Source organism: Oculina patagonica, chromosome 10 (genome assembly GCF_052425735.1).
Source record: "Oculina patagonica isolate OP01 chromosome 10, crgOcupat, whole genome shotgun sequence".
Classification (NCBI taxonomy): domain Eukaryota; kingdom Metazoa; phylum Cnidaria; class Anthozoa; order Scleractinia; family Oculinidae; genus Oculina; species Oculina patagonica.
In genome coordinates, this window is record NC_135767.1 from 9477292 (window position 1) to 9494423 (window position 17132).

At 39.1% G+C, this 17132-nt stretch overlaps 1 protein-coding gene across 2 annotated transcripts; it reads left to right on the plus strand.

Moving 5' to 3' along the window:
• Positions 1 to 605: 605 nt before the first annotated feature.
• On the plus strand, positions 606 to 16832 carry LOC144628261 (putative bifunctional amine oxidase DDB_G0291301). 2 transcript variants are annotated; one of them, XM_078486331.1, is made up of 2 exons: positions 606 to 1311; positions 12061 to 16832. In XM_078486331.1, exon 2 carries the CDS (start codon positions 12146 to 12148, stop codon positions 13529 to 13531), a length of 1386 nt encoding a protein of 461 aa, XP_078342457.1. In that variant the 5' UTR covers positions 606 to 1311; positions 12061 to 12145; the 3' UTR covers positions 13532 to 16832. The 2 variants fall into 2 exon arrangements, with proteins under 2 accessions (XP_078342457.1, XP_078342458.1); XM_078486332.1 differs by lacking the exon at positions 606 to 1311 and adding an exon at positions 7662 to 8409.
• The last annotated feature ends 300 nt before the right edge of the window (positions 16833 to 17132 follow it).

Here is a 17132-nt window from a genome sequence, read left to right on the forward strand (position 1 = left end):
AACAAAGTACTTTTAATCTGAAATGTAGCCATTTCAAACATTTTGATATCAGTCCATTAGGAAAAGTTTTTTGTTTTCTTAAAATACAATAGATGTGTTGAAAGAAACTTTGGGGGTTGTAAAGTAACTCAACAGTAATGAAATAGTTTGCTTCCATCTAGTCGATGCTTATGCTTAGTGGCCGTAGGGAATTTGGTATATTTATATAGAGTCACAGAACTCTGTATGCAGAGAGAAGTTTTGTTAGGGTGTTGTTTTTTTTTTTTTTTTTTTGAACCGGTCCGGAACGGATCCATAACTGGACCTGCAAAATAACAGGTTCAGTTTTGGATCCGTTCCGGACCGGTTCCAGAACGGTCCCGTGTAAACAGAAGAGCTATCCGGTACGAAAATCGGACCGGATCCGTTCTGGATCGGTCCCGTGTAAACGTAGCCTAATACTTCGAATAAATTAGTTACAACTTCACTTACCTTGGAGAAAACTGTGAAAAATATTCGAAATAAGCAAAGGCAAAGGAACAAAGAAAGCACACACGAAAACACAGTCGAAAGTACTTATGGATTACCAGCTCTGAGCATGTTATCTTTTCACCAAAAATACTCATCACGCAACTTTCGGAAACTTTCCACGAATGGCCACTATTTTATCGACGTTCGGTGGCGGACTTAAACTCTACTGCCATGGATAAAACCCTGTTATGCTTTCCATATTATTTTCGGTATTATTTTCACTTCGGCTACACGTTTCGACCATTTCTTCAAGCAAAACGGGTTTGAACGATTCCAAAATCGACGCCATATTGTTTCGCATGGGATCGAGGCCACGTGTCAGCCAGCCAGCCACACCAAGATGGCGGCCAAAGCTCAATCAACCACCTAGCTTCAGCGATACCCACGTGACTGAGTTCGGAAAAACGACGCGATTAGTATGCGTTCTCCTTCGTGGAACGCAACGAACGCAATAGGACGCAATAAGTAATGAAAAAACTAACAGGTTACCGCCTTTTTTGAAGGAAAATTTATCGAAACGTACTTTCGTGACTGACTGAGACAACGTTAATTTGTTTGCTTTCTTTGCGGTTTCATCTCGCATTATGGTAATTCACTTCATTCAAGTGTCAGCTCTGAAAGCTTATTGGGACGCATTTGATTGGTAGCCACTCACTCATCGACCTGTCAAAATCAAACCCAAACGTCATGGCTTTTTGACTTTCACACTTTAAAGCATCCTTCTTTCGTTGCAACAGTTTGGATTTCGACATTCAAGCACAAGCTCTTTGCTACCTTGCTGCCTGACGAAAGTTGCAACCGGTAAGGACATACAAGTAGAAGCTTCGTTTCTATTTGCAGTCAAATAACTGTTCTTGGCATCAAAAGGCCACGCATGTTACAACTGGTGCAGTCGGGGAGGGGTCATTGACGCTTGCATAGAAAAGTACCATTTAGTGTCTTTAACCCTGAAGCTCTACTATCGAATACGTCAGAACATTACAGCATACGCGGCGTTCACCGATCCGTATTCAGGCGAATTCGGGCCCGAATATTTGGCTTTTTGCGCAGTGTTATTCTCTCTGATATTCCATCTGAATCACTTTCTGGAGTAAATTTTTCTAAGAAATGAAGCAATTCTCAAAAAATTTGTAGTGCAGTTGTATGAGGCGTTTTATAAGCTTCGCTCTTGAGCGTTCGTGATAGAAGCGCACTTGACGTGTCGAAAACGAAGACCCAAAAACGAAGACCTAAGACCTAAGACCTAAGACCTAAGACCCACCGGTCTAAAACGAAGACCCACCGGTCTAAAACGAAGACCCACTGGTCTAAAACGAAGACCCACTGGTCTAAACCGAAAACAGAGGATAGAGTAGCGTCTTTATAACATCGCCGAAGCATAGCGCTCCTCTTGGCATAAATTAAAATGTAATCCGAGCGCGCGAGAAATTTGACAGTTACTTTATCTCTGAACAGTGCGATCCGCGTGAAATCGCCTTATTACCTTATACCTTAAATCGTGTCACGCATGTCACACAACCTAGTTCCAAGATTATCCGCCGTGTATGCTTTACAAGGTAATTTATTTCATTGTCATTCATTATTACTTTGGAATGCATTTTGATATTGTTATATTGATACAGAAATAATTTCCGTCGGCACTGCTCGTTTTATCCGCTATAAATGTAAGGCGCAAAGGCGGCGCGAAGGCGCCGCTAAGGTCAACTCTGCATGTCACGGGGCGCGTGTTGATAATCGTTCATATGTCGGTCGGTTTTATATACAGAACAAGGTATAAAGGTGAGAAAAACAAAACAAAACGAGAAATAAACAAATTACTTATTTAATATCATTTAGGATAGCTGATAGAATTAAGCAACAAATCAGAACTTTGTAATCAAAAGCCCTCTGGGCTTAGTGTCTCGTGTCACTTTTTAGAGTTTATTTAAAAAAGAGCCGGATCGCTTTTCACGTCTATTTATCAGTGCTTGCAAAGATATCAAAAATTGAAAAGCGTGTATGTAACATAAAAAAAAACAAAATTCAAAGTACACTTCAGCATCTGGCCGTTGAACAGTTATAGGACTCGAATAACAGCAGAAAAAGATGACAGGCAGATACTTAGCTGTGGAAAAACGCTGTATTGCACTTTGGTTCACTAAGCATACATTCTACTGTATACTTATACTATGACTTCCATGTGTTTTCTTCACGCTATATGCATGAGATATCGCTTTGGGTGTTTATTCGTGAACGCTTAGCCTGTTAAGTGATAATGACATGCGAGTGGTGATGATTTTGTTAATTCTTTTAACCTCTTCTCCTGATTTAGTATTGATATTGTGAGGAGAAATTTGGTTTTGGTCACTCTTGAGCCGGTCTTAATGTTTTTGTAACGCCAAAGCTACAACGCAGCGGCTGAAGAACGTGTAAATTACAGTCATTTTCTTCGCTATTTTCGGCCGGCCCGCGCTTAGACTCTGGCCTGCTTATTGGATGAAATCTACTGAATAAAATATTCTGCTAGGTTCTGCTTAATAGAAAACATTCGATCTTGCTTGACACGTGATTCCGCGCGAACGTACGCAATAAACTATGTAGTAGTGTTTAACTCGCACAAATCTCACTTTTAAAGAGAGACTTTAACTTCTACACAGAGCTTACTATGCTGTACCATAACTGGTCATAACTTTAAAATGGTTGGGTATTAATATGTATATTCAATCGACTAACGATTCAAACGATTCAAACCTTTTGTTCAAACGACATGTGGTATGTGTGCAAGATTAACTTTGACATTCAATCCCGAACCGCCAACTAATTGCTTAGATTACAATCCCTCTTTAACCCCGATACAATCTGTTGCCGCGGCTAAATTTAAAAAAAGTTTAAAAACAAACAACAATTTAAACAAAGATAAGAACAATGCTTACAGATCGAACAACTGATATTTACATCATCCTGTCTTTCAGCAACATTTTTACCATTAGGTATACTAGTTACGTAGATATGAAAGCTATATCTCCTATATTCCACGAATGTAATCTCTATAAATACAGTTGTAACAGTAAATATCCTGTTGAAACCTCCACCATTTTCCTACGCGTTGTAAGCAGAAATGATTTTCAACTACTTTCCAAAACTCTCAAGATGAAATAATAGATATCAAATGAAAGCACGCTATTCTTTAAATTGGCAAAGTGAAGCTGTTATTCTGATACATCTCACAATTGCACAAATTAAAACTTTACAAGCGACCTCAGGACAAGACACTCCAACACATGTCCAAAGAGATTTTAGAGCTTCATGTTAAAAACTGCTTTTCTCGCTCAATTTAAGTTGCGGAATACTAGCGTTATATGCACAACAACGACAACGAAAAATTTACAGGCAGGTCCATCTAATGACATCTTGTTGATTATTACTGAGACACTTCTGCTTTTCAGATCCGTTCTAAAACTCATCAATATAATTTCTCTCTTTCGGTTAGTACATTGTATTATGCGTTTGTAATAACCTGGTGTATTTCATTCTTCTTCTACGCGTTTTCTGCTTGAGTTACAATTAATTTCATTGATTTTCAGTACAATCTTGTCGGCAAAGGTTAGAATGTTATTTTAAGAACGTAAAACTCGTCTGTATTTTTCTTGATAACTGCTGGCTGCAGCTCAAATATATCCAAAATTGAAAAGCGTACAGCTAATTTAAAGAAAAAAAAATGCGTCACATCTACGTGTATTCCTCTTTAGAGCTTCATTCGTGCACTGAAAAGGCTGTTGTTGTCGTCTATAAATTATAAAAGTTGTGTTCATTGTAGCGTGGAATTCACAGCAGGATATATGAAGCTACATGTAGTGCAGTGCCTCTTGACTCAGGTCAATCTTCGGGTCAAAAAAATAAAAAAAACAATGTATGTTTTGCTTTTTAGATTGACATTTCTGCTCTTCAATCCTAAGAAAACTCATTTAATATAATTTCCCTCTTTCGGTCATACATTACGTACTACCTTTACCTCAGAGCTGAGTGTAAACGAGGCTTTGCAAATCGAAAGTGTAAATGTTTCTCTCGATGAATCAGAACCGCCTGAAAAAAGAAAGGCAAAAAAGTACGACTCCAGACTGGCAGAGTTCTTTTATTGAAATGTGGGAAAAAGTATGGAACAGCACAACGCAAGATTTGAACAAACAAACGCCACAGTTGACATTTTTAAAGATTTGGCATCAAAATAATTGTCTTTATCTAATCGTTTATCTTCTGTTATTAAATTGTTGTTATTCATGCCACAAAGGTCACCCCTTTCAATACAAAGTTGTGCAAAAGTCACGTAGCAATCATAGTCTTTTTTAGGATGCTCGTTTTTTGTTCAACCTTTTTCAACGCAATTCTCCAACGAACTTTCAACATACCAAATGCTCGCGCGATCGTTCCACTACAGATCGTAGCGCCCCGAACTTTAGGTTTTAAACTTTCGCTGCTCCTGAGTCAGGCGTCCTCTGTCCGGGTAGGGTTTCACTAGCCAGTTCGTTAGCGGATAGGCACTGTGGCCAGCTAAAATGGGCCTTATTTCTGTTCCATTTTTATTGCCTGTTGGACCACTTAAAATTTGCTCGTTTGCTGCAAGTTCAGAAAAAAAAACGTCATCTCTTTTTAGCGTGCCTGTATTTTTACATAATAAGCCCTTTACAATAAATACTCCTAACTTACTGTTTGATAAACCAGCGCGTTAGTTGCGACCTTTGTAAAGAAACATTATCTGTTCGTTGATATGAAATTCCGGCGGCATCCGCGGCCTCACAAATCAAATGGAATGGGGGAAAAATTTGACATGGCGGGAAAATTCGGCGGCCTCAGAAAGCAAACACGCATGGAATGCAGTTCTCCCCCTGTAGAATTATCTCAAAATAATATATCTGCCAAAACACTGCAACGTTGTGTTGGCTTTTTCAAACAAATCGGCGTCTAATTTAAAATATCTTAAGAAAACTTAATTACACGCGATTTTTATATAAAGCGTTTCATATAAAGCGTTTGATATCCCTGAAATGCATTTTTGAATGGAGGGGATCATTCTTTCTTTACCATACTCCCAGGCATGTCATTCAAATAATTCATTTATTTCCGATGCACCACGGACTTAAAAAGAAATTAAAAGTGCAAAAGCACGTTCAAAATTAATCGCCAAATAATCTTAATTTCTTTACAACTGTAACAAACGTTCTAAACAGTAACAAAAACAGTAACAATACTATTCAAACAAACCTATTTCATACCTATTCATTTATTTATTTATTTATTTATTTATTCATTTACTTACTTATTTTAATTTTTTCTTCATTTTTTCTTTTTTAATTTTTTTATGTAAATATTTCACTGAAAAGCCCCGTGGGGACGTGAAATCAATGTATGTATGTATGTATGTATTCACATGAAGCCCAAAAAACAATTTTTAAAAATGATTATCTTTCCTTTGAACCCCTCCCCCGGGAACCCCTGAGGTTCAATTTTCTACCTACTTCCTGATTGAGGCTAAGAACCTCTTTGTAATATGTAACTGTTTACGTGCAATTATGCAATTAATTTGTGTCGCAATGTCATGCATCAGTTGCGTGTACTACACTTGGTAGACTTGCCCACAACTCAAGCTCACAGAGTACAAGGCGCGAAAGTGAGCGCGAAGTGCGAGGCAATTACTACCAAACCGGAAACGAGAAACGAACGACTTCGAAGTCCAATAAGGATGGGCAGCCGTTCCGTAACTTCACTTGCAGTTTGTTTTCTAAATTGTTTGGCGACCCCTACTTTTTCCCTAACTGATCAGTATTGTTTATGATTATCTAACGAGTAAAAGTTTCATCTTCGAAGCCCTTTCACGTTCAAATTCATTTTTTTAGCTTTTTTAAATTTCCATGGCAACACAAAGAAAAATCACGCTGCAGATACATTCTGCAGAAATGTCCAAGATTGTTTTTCTTTGTTCACTTATTTTTTTTATATTTATAACCGACAAACCCTGTGCTCCATGCTAAATAAAGCACGCCAATTTTTCAAATGAAGTTAAAACTTGCAGTTTACTTTGAAGGTTTTTTAAAACAAAGAGGAAACGCATTTTTCTTTTTGAAAGGTCTTTTTTCGATTTTGAGATATTTACGTTGTGCCGTTGCCATTGTAACAATTTTGCTACAAGACCTATTTTGCTAAGGTTTAGGAACAGCGCTCTAAAATTTTTAGAGATTTTCTTAAATCAGCGTTTTATCTTTTGTGAAAGATCTTCATAATTAGCTGTAATGTTTTACCTCATTTGAAAAACTGGCCTGCTAAATTTAGCATGGAGTATAGGAAAGAACTTATCATATTTTTATTATATGGGCTACGAATTCGATCTTGGTATTTCAAATTTTAGGCGAACCAGTCTTTTGACATTATATGTTATGGTATATACTTGAGCAATATGTAAGTGGATTACGACTCTAGAAAACCAATTTACTAAGGGTCGTAGCCAGACTCCAGAATAAGACGAGGCAAGTTTGAAGCGCCGAAGGCGTGAGCCGCTAGGGGGTCTGGAGACTACTACTTTTAACTTTTTACTTTTAGACCAGTGGGTCTTCGTTTTAGACCGATGGGTCTTCGTTTTAGACCAGTGGGTCTTCGTTTTAGACCGATGGGTCTTTGTTTTAGACCGATGGGTCTTCGTTTTAGACCAGTGGGTCTTCGTTTTAGACCAGTGGGTCTTCGTTTTAGACCGGCGGGTCTTCGTTTTAGACCAGTGGGTCTTAGGTCTTAGGTCTTCGTTTTTGGGTCTTCGTTTTCGACACAACCCACTTGAACGGTTCCAAAAGCGAAAGGGCATGGCACCTATGACGCAATTTGCGAATTACGCTTTCTATTATGCCAAGTGTCTGATTCAAATAAAAACAGACCCCAAGCCAAGCACATTAAACATCCTGTTTTCTTTGTAACAGTTGCCTCCGTCATTCAAGCAGGAGTTCTTTACAGAACAGAATTTGAACATTATGTCAAGAGCCGTGTCTGGTTGTAATTAGGGTTGTAATTAGGGGAGTGCCATTCTAATTAACTCTATTTCTCTGTTTCATTTTACATTTTGACGTGTTTGATTAATTGAGCTCTTTTTCCTTCTGGTATTCCATCTGAATCATTTTCTGGAGTAAATGTTTCTGAGAAATGAAGCAATTCTCAAAGACTCTGTAGTGCAGTTGTATGACGCACTTTCTAAGCTTCATTCTTGAGCGTTCGTGATAGAAGCGCACTTGCCACGGTTCCTAAAGCGAAAGGGCATGGCACCTATGACGCAATTTGCCAATTACGCTTTGTATCATGTTAAATGTCTGATTAAAATTAAAACAGACGCCGCGCCAAGCACAATAAGCATCCTGTTTCTTTGTAACAGTTATCTTCGTCATTCAAGCAGAAGTTCTTTACAGAACAGAATTTGAATATTATGTCAAGAGCTGTCTGGTTTTGAAGCCTAAGCGTCAAGTCCGCCCATGCAGCTTTGAGTCTCACCTTGCTTATAGTCGCTAGAATTTCCAGCTTGTTTGCACACAAAAAAACAGGTTAAATAAGTAATGAAAAAACAACAGGATTACAGCCTTATTTAGGACGGAAAAGTTATCGAGGCAAAGTTTTTTGATTAATCGAGTCAACGTTAAGTTGCTTGTTTCCTTTGCGATTTCATCTAACACAATGATAATTCACTGTGTCATAACAAATTTAGCTCTAAAAGTTTATTGGGACACATTTGATTGGCGGCTACACACTCATCGATCTGTCAAAATCAAACCAAAGTATTCATGGCTTTTTGACTTTCACATTAAAACATCCTGCTTTCGTTGCAACAGTTTTGATTTCGACATTCAAGCACAAGCTCTTTGCTACCTTGCTGCCTGACGGAAGTTACAACCGGTAAGGACATACAAGTAGAAGTCTTTCATTTGCAGTCAAATAACTGTTCTTGGCATCAAAAGGCCACGCATGTTACAACTGATGCAGTCGGGGAGGGGTCATTGACGCTTGCATAGAAAAGTACCATTTAGTGTCTTTAACCCTGAAGCTCTACTATCGACTTGTCTGCGGGTCCGAAGCCAAGACCATAACAGATTGTTTTCAAACAGACTGTTTTTCAATGTCGGCATCAGCTACAGCAAAGATTAAAAATTTAGAGGTATATTGTTTTGAGCGCAAGGATTCGGTGGATAGGTAAAAACTTAGGTTTCCCTATAGAACTGCTCATAGATTTCCCCAAACTTTTCCAGATGTTGTTTATAAAAAGTAAATGAAATAAAAAAGGGGGGTCACCATCGTTTAAGAGCAGGAAGACCTTGTATTTACCATATAATCCCTATTTCCGACGCAGTACACCGATATGATATTCTCCAGAAATTGATCTGTATCAAAAAAGATTGATCACGAAAAAGAAAATGATGTCACCGACTCGAGAATCGATGATTCTCGAGCCACGGAAGCGTGGGCGCGCTGGCATTGGCGAGGGAGCGCAACGCAATACTAGGGAATCACCTTAAAGACACACCGTCTTATTCTAAGAAAGAAGTTAGTTTCTAGACAAGACGAGCTGAAAGTCACAAACAACACATTCGTGTTTGAAGGTAAGCTTGATCATCAGCGACATCCTAGTTGATTGAATTCAGTCACTATATGGCGGAAGTGTTTTTGCATCGTTAGCAGACTATGTTTAAGCGAATTTCGGCCTCCAACAATGGTAGTTATTTGATATTAATGGGGCGTATTCAGCTAAGACCGGGTTGTCATTCAGTGAACGAAGAATGATGTGCAGCTTTGCGCTCCAACCATTGTTTACAGGCTTTTTATTTTACAAGTCAGTGGCTCGCCATTTATCTTCTTTTTTTGATATTTCTCATCGTTCCAAATATCTTTTAACACTCCAAATCCACCAATACTTTTTCTGTTTTTGGTTCAACTACTTTCTCTAAGCTTATCCCTATCCATTAGCTGGTTTCACAGGAGACTTTGATTTTGAGATGGTGGTCGCTTAATGAGAGATGGTCGCACAAAGAGGTACGAATGTACACAACTGTACACGGGAGCAGGGATGGCGCAGTATTGCGGAGCGCTCGCCTCCCACCAATGTGGTACTTGTTCGATTCCGCCCGGTGCCATATGTGGGTTGAGTTTGTTGTCGGCTCTCGCCTTGCTCCAAGGGGTTTTTTCCGTGCTCTACGGTTTTAAACCCCCACAAAAACCAACACTCCAAATTCCAATTCGACCTGGATATAAGACCAACATAAAAAGCAGCTTAGGCGGAATTGGCTTCCTCTCCAAATGTTGTAATTTATTTATTATTTCATTTATTTTACGATTTGAGAAACCTTCAAAGCAAGCGAAGCAATTTCAGGTTATTTTAGAGATTCTGAGAAAAGTCCATCAGTTTATACGCCCAGTCACGGCACTAGGTCAATATCGCTGGATATTAGCCTGCGAACCCAGACGCATTTCCGGGAGACAAGCGACAGCCGGAAATGCGTCTGGGTTCGCAGGCTAACCTTTGCTTAATCCTTCGCTTATTCATCTCCCCATGAGGAATGGGAGAGGGCAATATTCGAGCAACGAAGTCGCGAGCGCGAGAAACCAACAGGTCAGGAAAGTATTATTGGATAAGACTCTTAGAAAGTCTACTGATGCCTGTGAACTTACGCCAACGTCTTTCGCTATATCTGCTTTGAAACGCACTGCAGTCGTGTCCAAGCAGTCGGTCGAGATATTGGTTGAGGTCACACTTAGACTTTTCCTGTGGTTAAGGGCTTTTACTATAGTAAAAAAAAGTAAACAAAAGTTAACTATGGTAAACTGTGCTTGTTGACTTTTACATTTTCCAGATGGCTTCTTGTCCAAATGTTGTCAATCAAACTGCAATTTGATGACTAAAACAAATATGCTCAGACATTCCACTTTCACTCGCTTGCATGTCGCCTGCAGTGAGCCATGGATTCAGAACGCGTGGTCCTTACGATTATTGTTCTTCTTCTATTAATCGCTGCTATCCAGAAAGCTCAGAGATTCAGATTTAGTGTCCTGAACATGTATTTTCTTCTGAGCAGACGACGGCACGACTTACCCACTGCTTACCACTGCTCTCCTCGCAAGGCGAATGCTGAGAAGACAAGCTTCTGCGCGGCGAAGAAGAGCGGACTTGTCAGAATATTTTCAGCGACTTTTCTAGGACAACTGAAATAAAAGGTCTAGCGTTGCTTCTGTGTTGATCCGAACACAAGAATAAAGCACGTAAATGAAAATGGCGCAACCATTTCACGGTTCCGGAGCTTTAAGACATTTCATGTCAAAACTTAGACAATCCATTACTTAAATAAACAAAGTTTAGATAAACGCGCGATAAACCATGCCTTTTCAGGTCGTTTTACTTTAGTAAACTTTGCTTTCATCCTGCCGCCGTTGCTATCGCGACAGACTACGATTACATTTACCATAGTAAACTGAAAAAAGCCGGTCACACTACAAATTGGCTTAACTATAGTAAACCTGACTTTACTATAGTAAAAAAAGCACTAGTGTGACCTCAACCATTATCTGTTGGTCAATCACCTCAGTAAATACAGATTTGTTTATCGAGTGCTCATCGTTTATTAAGGAATAATGAAAACAAATTAGTTCTTCCACAACCTCGCACTGAAGAGAAGTTTTCCTAACGGTGGAGCTCAGTTGTGGAACTATAGAACTAAGACAAGCAACTTCATTAACCGAGCTCAAGATTAAACTAAGTCGCCACAGATTTAATTACATTTTTTCTACACGGCCTCCGTGCAAAGCAGGTTTTATTTATTTTTTTTTTTTTGGGGGGGGGGGGGGATTGTTATTTTTTAACTGTAGTCAGGAAGATAAGTAGCCAGTTGATTATCATAAATAGACTGATAGAAATACCTCGTTTAAATAAAGTTGTCATATCGTATCGAATTGATAAATAGACACAGACGTCATGTCTGCATATAGATATGATACAGCTTGCAGAAGGTTTTCTCGTCCTCCACTTGTTTCGTCTAGACGTCACAAAAATAAACGCACCGCTGAGAAGTGAATTAGGGCTCTCAAAACAGACGATTATGCATGGTTCAATTCTAGCTGTTACCATACCGTCCTGGGCAACCCTCGGAACCGAAGTCCAGTTCTGCGGGTCCGGGATGCTCCAAAGTATAAAACATATTTGAAGGTCTTAGGACCATTCTGGGATGGAATAACTGAAGGTATTGAAACAAGAATTGTAAGCAATTTTGCCACTACTAAGTCTCCTAGCTTTTCTCTGTACTACAGAAACACATGACAAACACAACACATCTTGACAAGGGGTCTTGATATTTTCATTTTTCTGGCAAAAATTTGTTTACGATTAAATTTTTTTTTTCGCCTAACGTTTAAAGTTTTCCAATTAATATTTTCCAATATTCCAAATATTCTAAGGTTACTTTTCAGCTTCTGTAATAAATGCGCGATGGAACGTCTCCAAACCCCTAAGACAGGTCACCTTTGACTCATAATTGCTAAGTCTTTACCTTATTCCATTTACAGTTCATCCACACTAAAACTTTAGACAGAACAGAAGAAGAGATCGCGTGGGCGGGGTTAGAAGGAAACGGCATCAAAACAAACGATCATGGCTGCGAGTGACCCTGAATTATACGACGTGATCGTGGTCGGCGGCGGTCCCATGGGATTATGCGCAGCGTACCAGTGCGCTGTCAAAGAGGGAAAGAAAGTAATGATCATCGAGCAGTACAAATTTGGAAACACATATGGATCAAGTCCTGGGTTTAGTCGCCAATTTCGTATCTGCTACTCAGAGCGATATCTGTGCCAACTGGCTATCGTGTCAAGTAAAGAATGGGACAAACTCATGCAAGAGTTGAATGACACCTCCCTTCTGGATAGAACAGGGTGTCTTTGGTTTGGCGATGCTACTGTCGAAAGCAGTGAGGGCAACATTGACAAGGCTGCAGAAAACCTCATAGCGATGGGAGTAACTGACTACGAATTGCTTGAAGGCAAAGAGGCAATTCAGAGCGATGAGCGGTTTTCTTTCATTTCGGACGCGGTTAACGACATCGATAATCCAAAAGCTCTGTTTGTTGGTGATGGGGGCACCATAAATGTACCTGCCGTTATCGAAGGCCTTCAGAAGATGTTGAAATGTTCAGGTAAAGCTGATCTAGTGGAAAATGCGCCTGTCAAACGCATTGATTACAGTTCGGATGATGAGGTGAGAGTGTGGATCGATCAGCGGCCGCAATGCATCCAAACGAAGAAAGTGATCCTGACGCCTGGTAGCTATGTTAACGACGTCTTATCAGCTCTAACACCCACCTTCACGGAGAAGATCAACCTCACCATCTATCTTTGGAGCTCCACCTACTTCAACAGCATCCCTTCTTCGCCTTCACCCCCTTTGAAGAAATGGCCTATTTGGTTCTTCTTTGGTCAGCCGAAAGAGAACGACCTAAACCTATACTACGGTTTCCCGAGCGAAAGGAAGCGGCCAGATTACGCCAGAGTTGCTCCAGCATTCACATCAAGCGAGAGATTTGACTTCAAGCTTGACCCTCCAGACAATAGCGACAGGCCACTCGATCAAGACGCTCTAAGCTTCACTGGTGACTTCGTGAAGAAATCAATGCCTTCTCTTATCCCCCAACTATTACCTGAAGAGCATTCAACATGCCTCGCTGGCTTTGCTGAATCCAGTCATAAAGACGACGACGGCGTCGGTTTTGTTTTGGATTTTCTACCAGAAGCACGCAGCAATAACCGCATCGTCCTTTTCACAGGCGGATGGGGTATGAAGTTCGTGCCTGTCATTGGAAAAATACTTGCAGATTTGGCGATCAAAGGGAAGACAGAGTACAGCCAACTCATTAAGCCATGGAATATTAACCGTGGAGTTCTCGTCAAAGCAGGTGGCACTACCATCATGGCTCAGCAATCGGTAAAAGGTAGTACCAGTTTGCAGCGAGCAGCTTTGTTCGAAAAGTGGCTAGGCCCGTAGGAGGAACAAAGTAAGTTGTGAAATAGTAAAACTCTCCAAAAATCCATTGGGAAACTAGTAGTGAAGACAAGTTAGGGTCATAATCAATAAGTTTTAGAATTTATTTGTTTAGTTAGTATATATATTTTGACTTCCTTTATGTTAGACAGTCGTCCTACTGTCTGAAACAGAAATGTCCTCAGTGAAAGTTGCACCAATTGAAAATGAATCACAAAAAACGCCAACGGGAACATGAATTAGTATTTGCGTACTGAGAAATACCCGTGCTTCAGTTGCTTCAATTGTTCCTCGTCTTCTTTTGAAAATGTTCCCGAATCTAGATAATGATAATCTTTGTATATCTTGTTAAAAATGGCATTACGTAAAAGTTATCCGCAGTTGCTGATTTTGTTTTGTAAGAATGCATGTCTCAGCTAATTTTTCAATATACGTTACATTTAATTTAGCTCTCATGATAGCCCAAATTCAGGGGCGTAACGTGAGGTTGTGAAGGTGTACGCACAAGAATAAAATTTCGAGTGCCGAAGGCGCTTCAAACGTAACTGGTGTCTCCCTCTGAAAAATTTTGAAATTCGAGGTCTTGGAAATGCCATTTCCTGCAATTTCCGAGGGACATTTCAATAAATAAATGCAAGGGAAAATGAAATAGTTAGTTCTTTATTTTACCCATCTCTAGAGTTTTCGGCGAGCCACGACAAAATCAGGGGGTAAAACAATGGTATAAACTTAGGGTTTACAACGTTTACGCGTGTGGGGGCCGTGGAGGGTAGAATTTTTTGCTTTTGTCAGTCACTCCACTATTACGTTTCTTGCCGTTTGTAAACGCATCATTTTAAATAATATTTTCTTTATAGATTTCCTATACTCTGAAAACTAGAAAACACAAAAAAAGTTTAAAACTTCGGAAAAATACAAAAACAACTTAAATGGAAAGAAAATGAAAATACAAAACATATTTAATCTTTAAGCATTTGAACGTATTACGACTAAAGGACAATAGCATTTATTTAATGTTGGCCAATATTGAGGAAACAAGGCAATATGTTGTCACAAAAATAAACAAAGAAATCTTAATCGGTCCTTTTAGTCGTCGCATATATTTACTCACCTTTTCAATTTTATCAAACATTTATTTTCCGCTTTAGAAATTTCCTTAATATTTTTCGCTTTAAGAATTGTAGCTTAACATTTAGCCGCTTCTAGAATCTTGCTAAAGTATTATCACGACGGGAAGCAAAAGAGAGAACTAATTGGATTAATAAGGAATACAACAAGCCGGGTATTTTTCAATAAAAATAACAAAATCTTTTTGTTTACTCGCCGCGACTCATTGTTTATAGAATACAATGAGCTCAACTTAAGAAATGTTTTCGCTTGTGTGTATTCATGTTATACGAGATCTCCGCGTATTTCTCTCTTCGGTTTCTTACATTTGGTGTTGGGATAAGTTATATCTTATAATTAAGGGAGAATTATATATCTTAGTTTGGTTCCGCAGTATTTCAATTGTATTTACTTATCTGCGGAAGACAAGGATTTCATTTATGAGTCAAGTGTGAATGCGCGTTCCAACTAGGTGAGAACTCACGTCACGGTCACTTTAAGATTATCTTTCAATTCTATCTACTTTTCCTTAACCGCTAAACGGTTACTCATATTTGACTTATCAAAAGGAATCCTTGTTTCAACCTTATTTTACCTTAGCCTGAATTTCAGACATCCCTCTGTGCTCGCCTACTCGCCAGAAGAGACGTCTGAACACATTTGGCTCTAATGCCGTCCGGTGACGTCACTACCCGAAAACCGGGTAGTGATTTTGATTGGTTGATTTGAAAATTATTTGCATAATTATGTGAAATTATGACTGAAATTTACCGCGCGAGGATTGTAATTTGAAAACGTTTGCAAAAAGTTTCGAAAGAGTTCACCTTCCCAGAAATGAATTTATAAGTCATTTACCTTGAGTTTATTACTTTATTAGTTTACCTACGGATGAAGAATAGTAATGGAAACCGGTAGGTTTTAAGTTGGCGGCATTCGTCGCTTCGACATGCAGTGTTTTGCCAAATTTATACGTAATCTTGTTTTGTCAGCAAAGCCGCTCGACGCTTATGTCCTGCAGCCTCGACGAGTCAGTGATTTCTGAACTCAGTGCCCACGGTCAAGTAGGATATTTTTGTATTGAATTCCGTTTCTTGATGCCTCTGTAACCGTCTAAATTGATTTATTCAAGTACTCACGAGTGTGTTGTATTCGTCCGCTGTGTAACATATTATATTTTGGTCGCTAGATAAAGCAAATCAGTTCAGATTAAATCGGTTCCGTAAAAGAATATAGCCTGTAGTCGATTAAAATCTCATTCATTTGTCTCAAGTTTTCAATAGTTTACTATTAAAACAATTTTATACCCTGTAGTCTTTTATTGAAGCGATTTTTCTTTCACAATTTCATGGCCTCGACAGAAACTTTTCCGCATGAATTAAAACCTAAGTGTAGTGACGTCACCGGACGGCATTAGAGCCAAATGTGTTCAAACGTCTCTTCTGGCGAGTAGGCGAGCACAGAGGGATGTCTGAAATTCAGGCTAATTTTACCTTTAACTTTAAAAAATAATTTTCGGTTAACCACTATTGTAAACTTTAAAACTTAAGAAAATGAACATTTTAGAAAAGATGTTTATGTAGCTTAAAACTTAAAATCTGTTTCCTATTGTAAAACTTATTGCTTTCCGTAGGATGTGTTTTCAGCTGCGAGATTGCGAGATGGTTTATTTTGCCAAAACGAACTATTTATTTAAGTTGCGGATTCATCGCACTCTCTAGCCCGAGCTCGCATAATGATTAGGCTCGCTTGCCTCATTAAAAACTAGGTTCGCTCGCGGGCTTTCGCACCTTCGGAATCTCTTTGTTATCGATTGGGTGCGTTTTGCTAAGTTTCATATATTTCTACCGCTTGAAACTAAAATTCCTTTCGTCAGAACTTAGAATGAACTACTAGCTTTCACAAGAGCGAATTAGCTCTTTGAATTGAACTTCAGGACTTAAGATATTTTCCTTTTGGCAAATTTTTGCACGAGCAAACAAACTTAGCTCATTTCGCATTCTTTTTGTTCTAGAAACTCGCGGCATCTGGAAACACATAACTTACGCATATGAATAGCAGGAAAACTTGTGAAAAGTAATTAACTTTAGTATTCTACTTTAAAAAAGCTGTTCTGTAAAGGATTATTCACTCTCAAATACGCTAGCTTCGCTACTGTTAGAGCTTGTATTCGCCATTAAAAACAAGAGTTAACTGGAAACCTTTGGTTTGCCTTATCCTTCCTAAATCTGCCGCGTGACACGTTTGTGGATTTTATGAAAGGGTACTGGAGAGACTTACACACACAGACAGCAATTTAAAATTTAAAAATCTGCCAGATTTTATGGTAAGTGTAAATAAAACTTTCAGGGAATAAGAAAAATGTTTTTCCAGATTTCAGCTGTACGCACGAGCGTACGTACGTACACGGACGCTACACCCCCGCCAAATTGTCGTCGATGGATGAATGATGAAGCCCTCTAACTCCGCGTAGACTGTCCACAGCCCTCTATTTTTTCGT

What these genes read in the sequence shown, in the direction of transcription:
- LOC144628261 (XM_078486331.1), top strand. Translation starts at nt 12,146, where the DNA reads ATGGCTGCGAGTGACCCTGAATTATACGACGTGATCGTGGTCGGCGGC.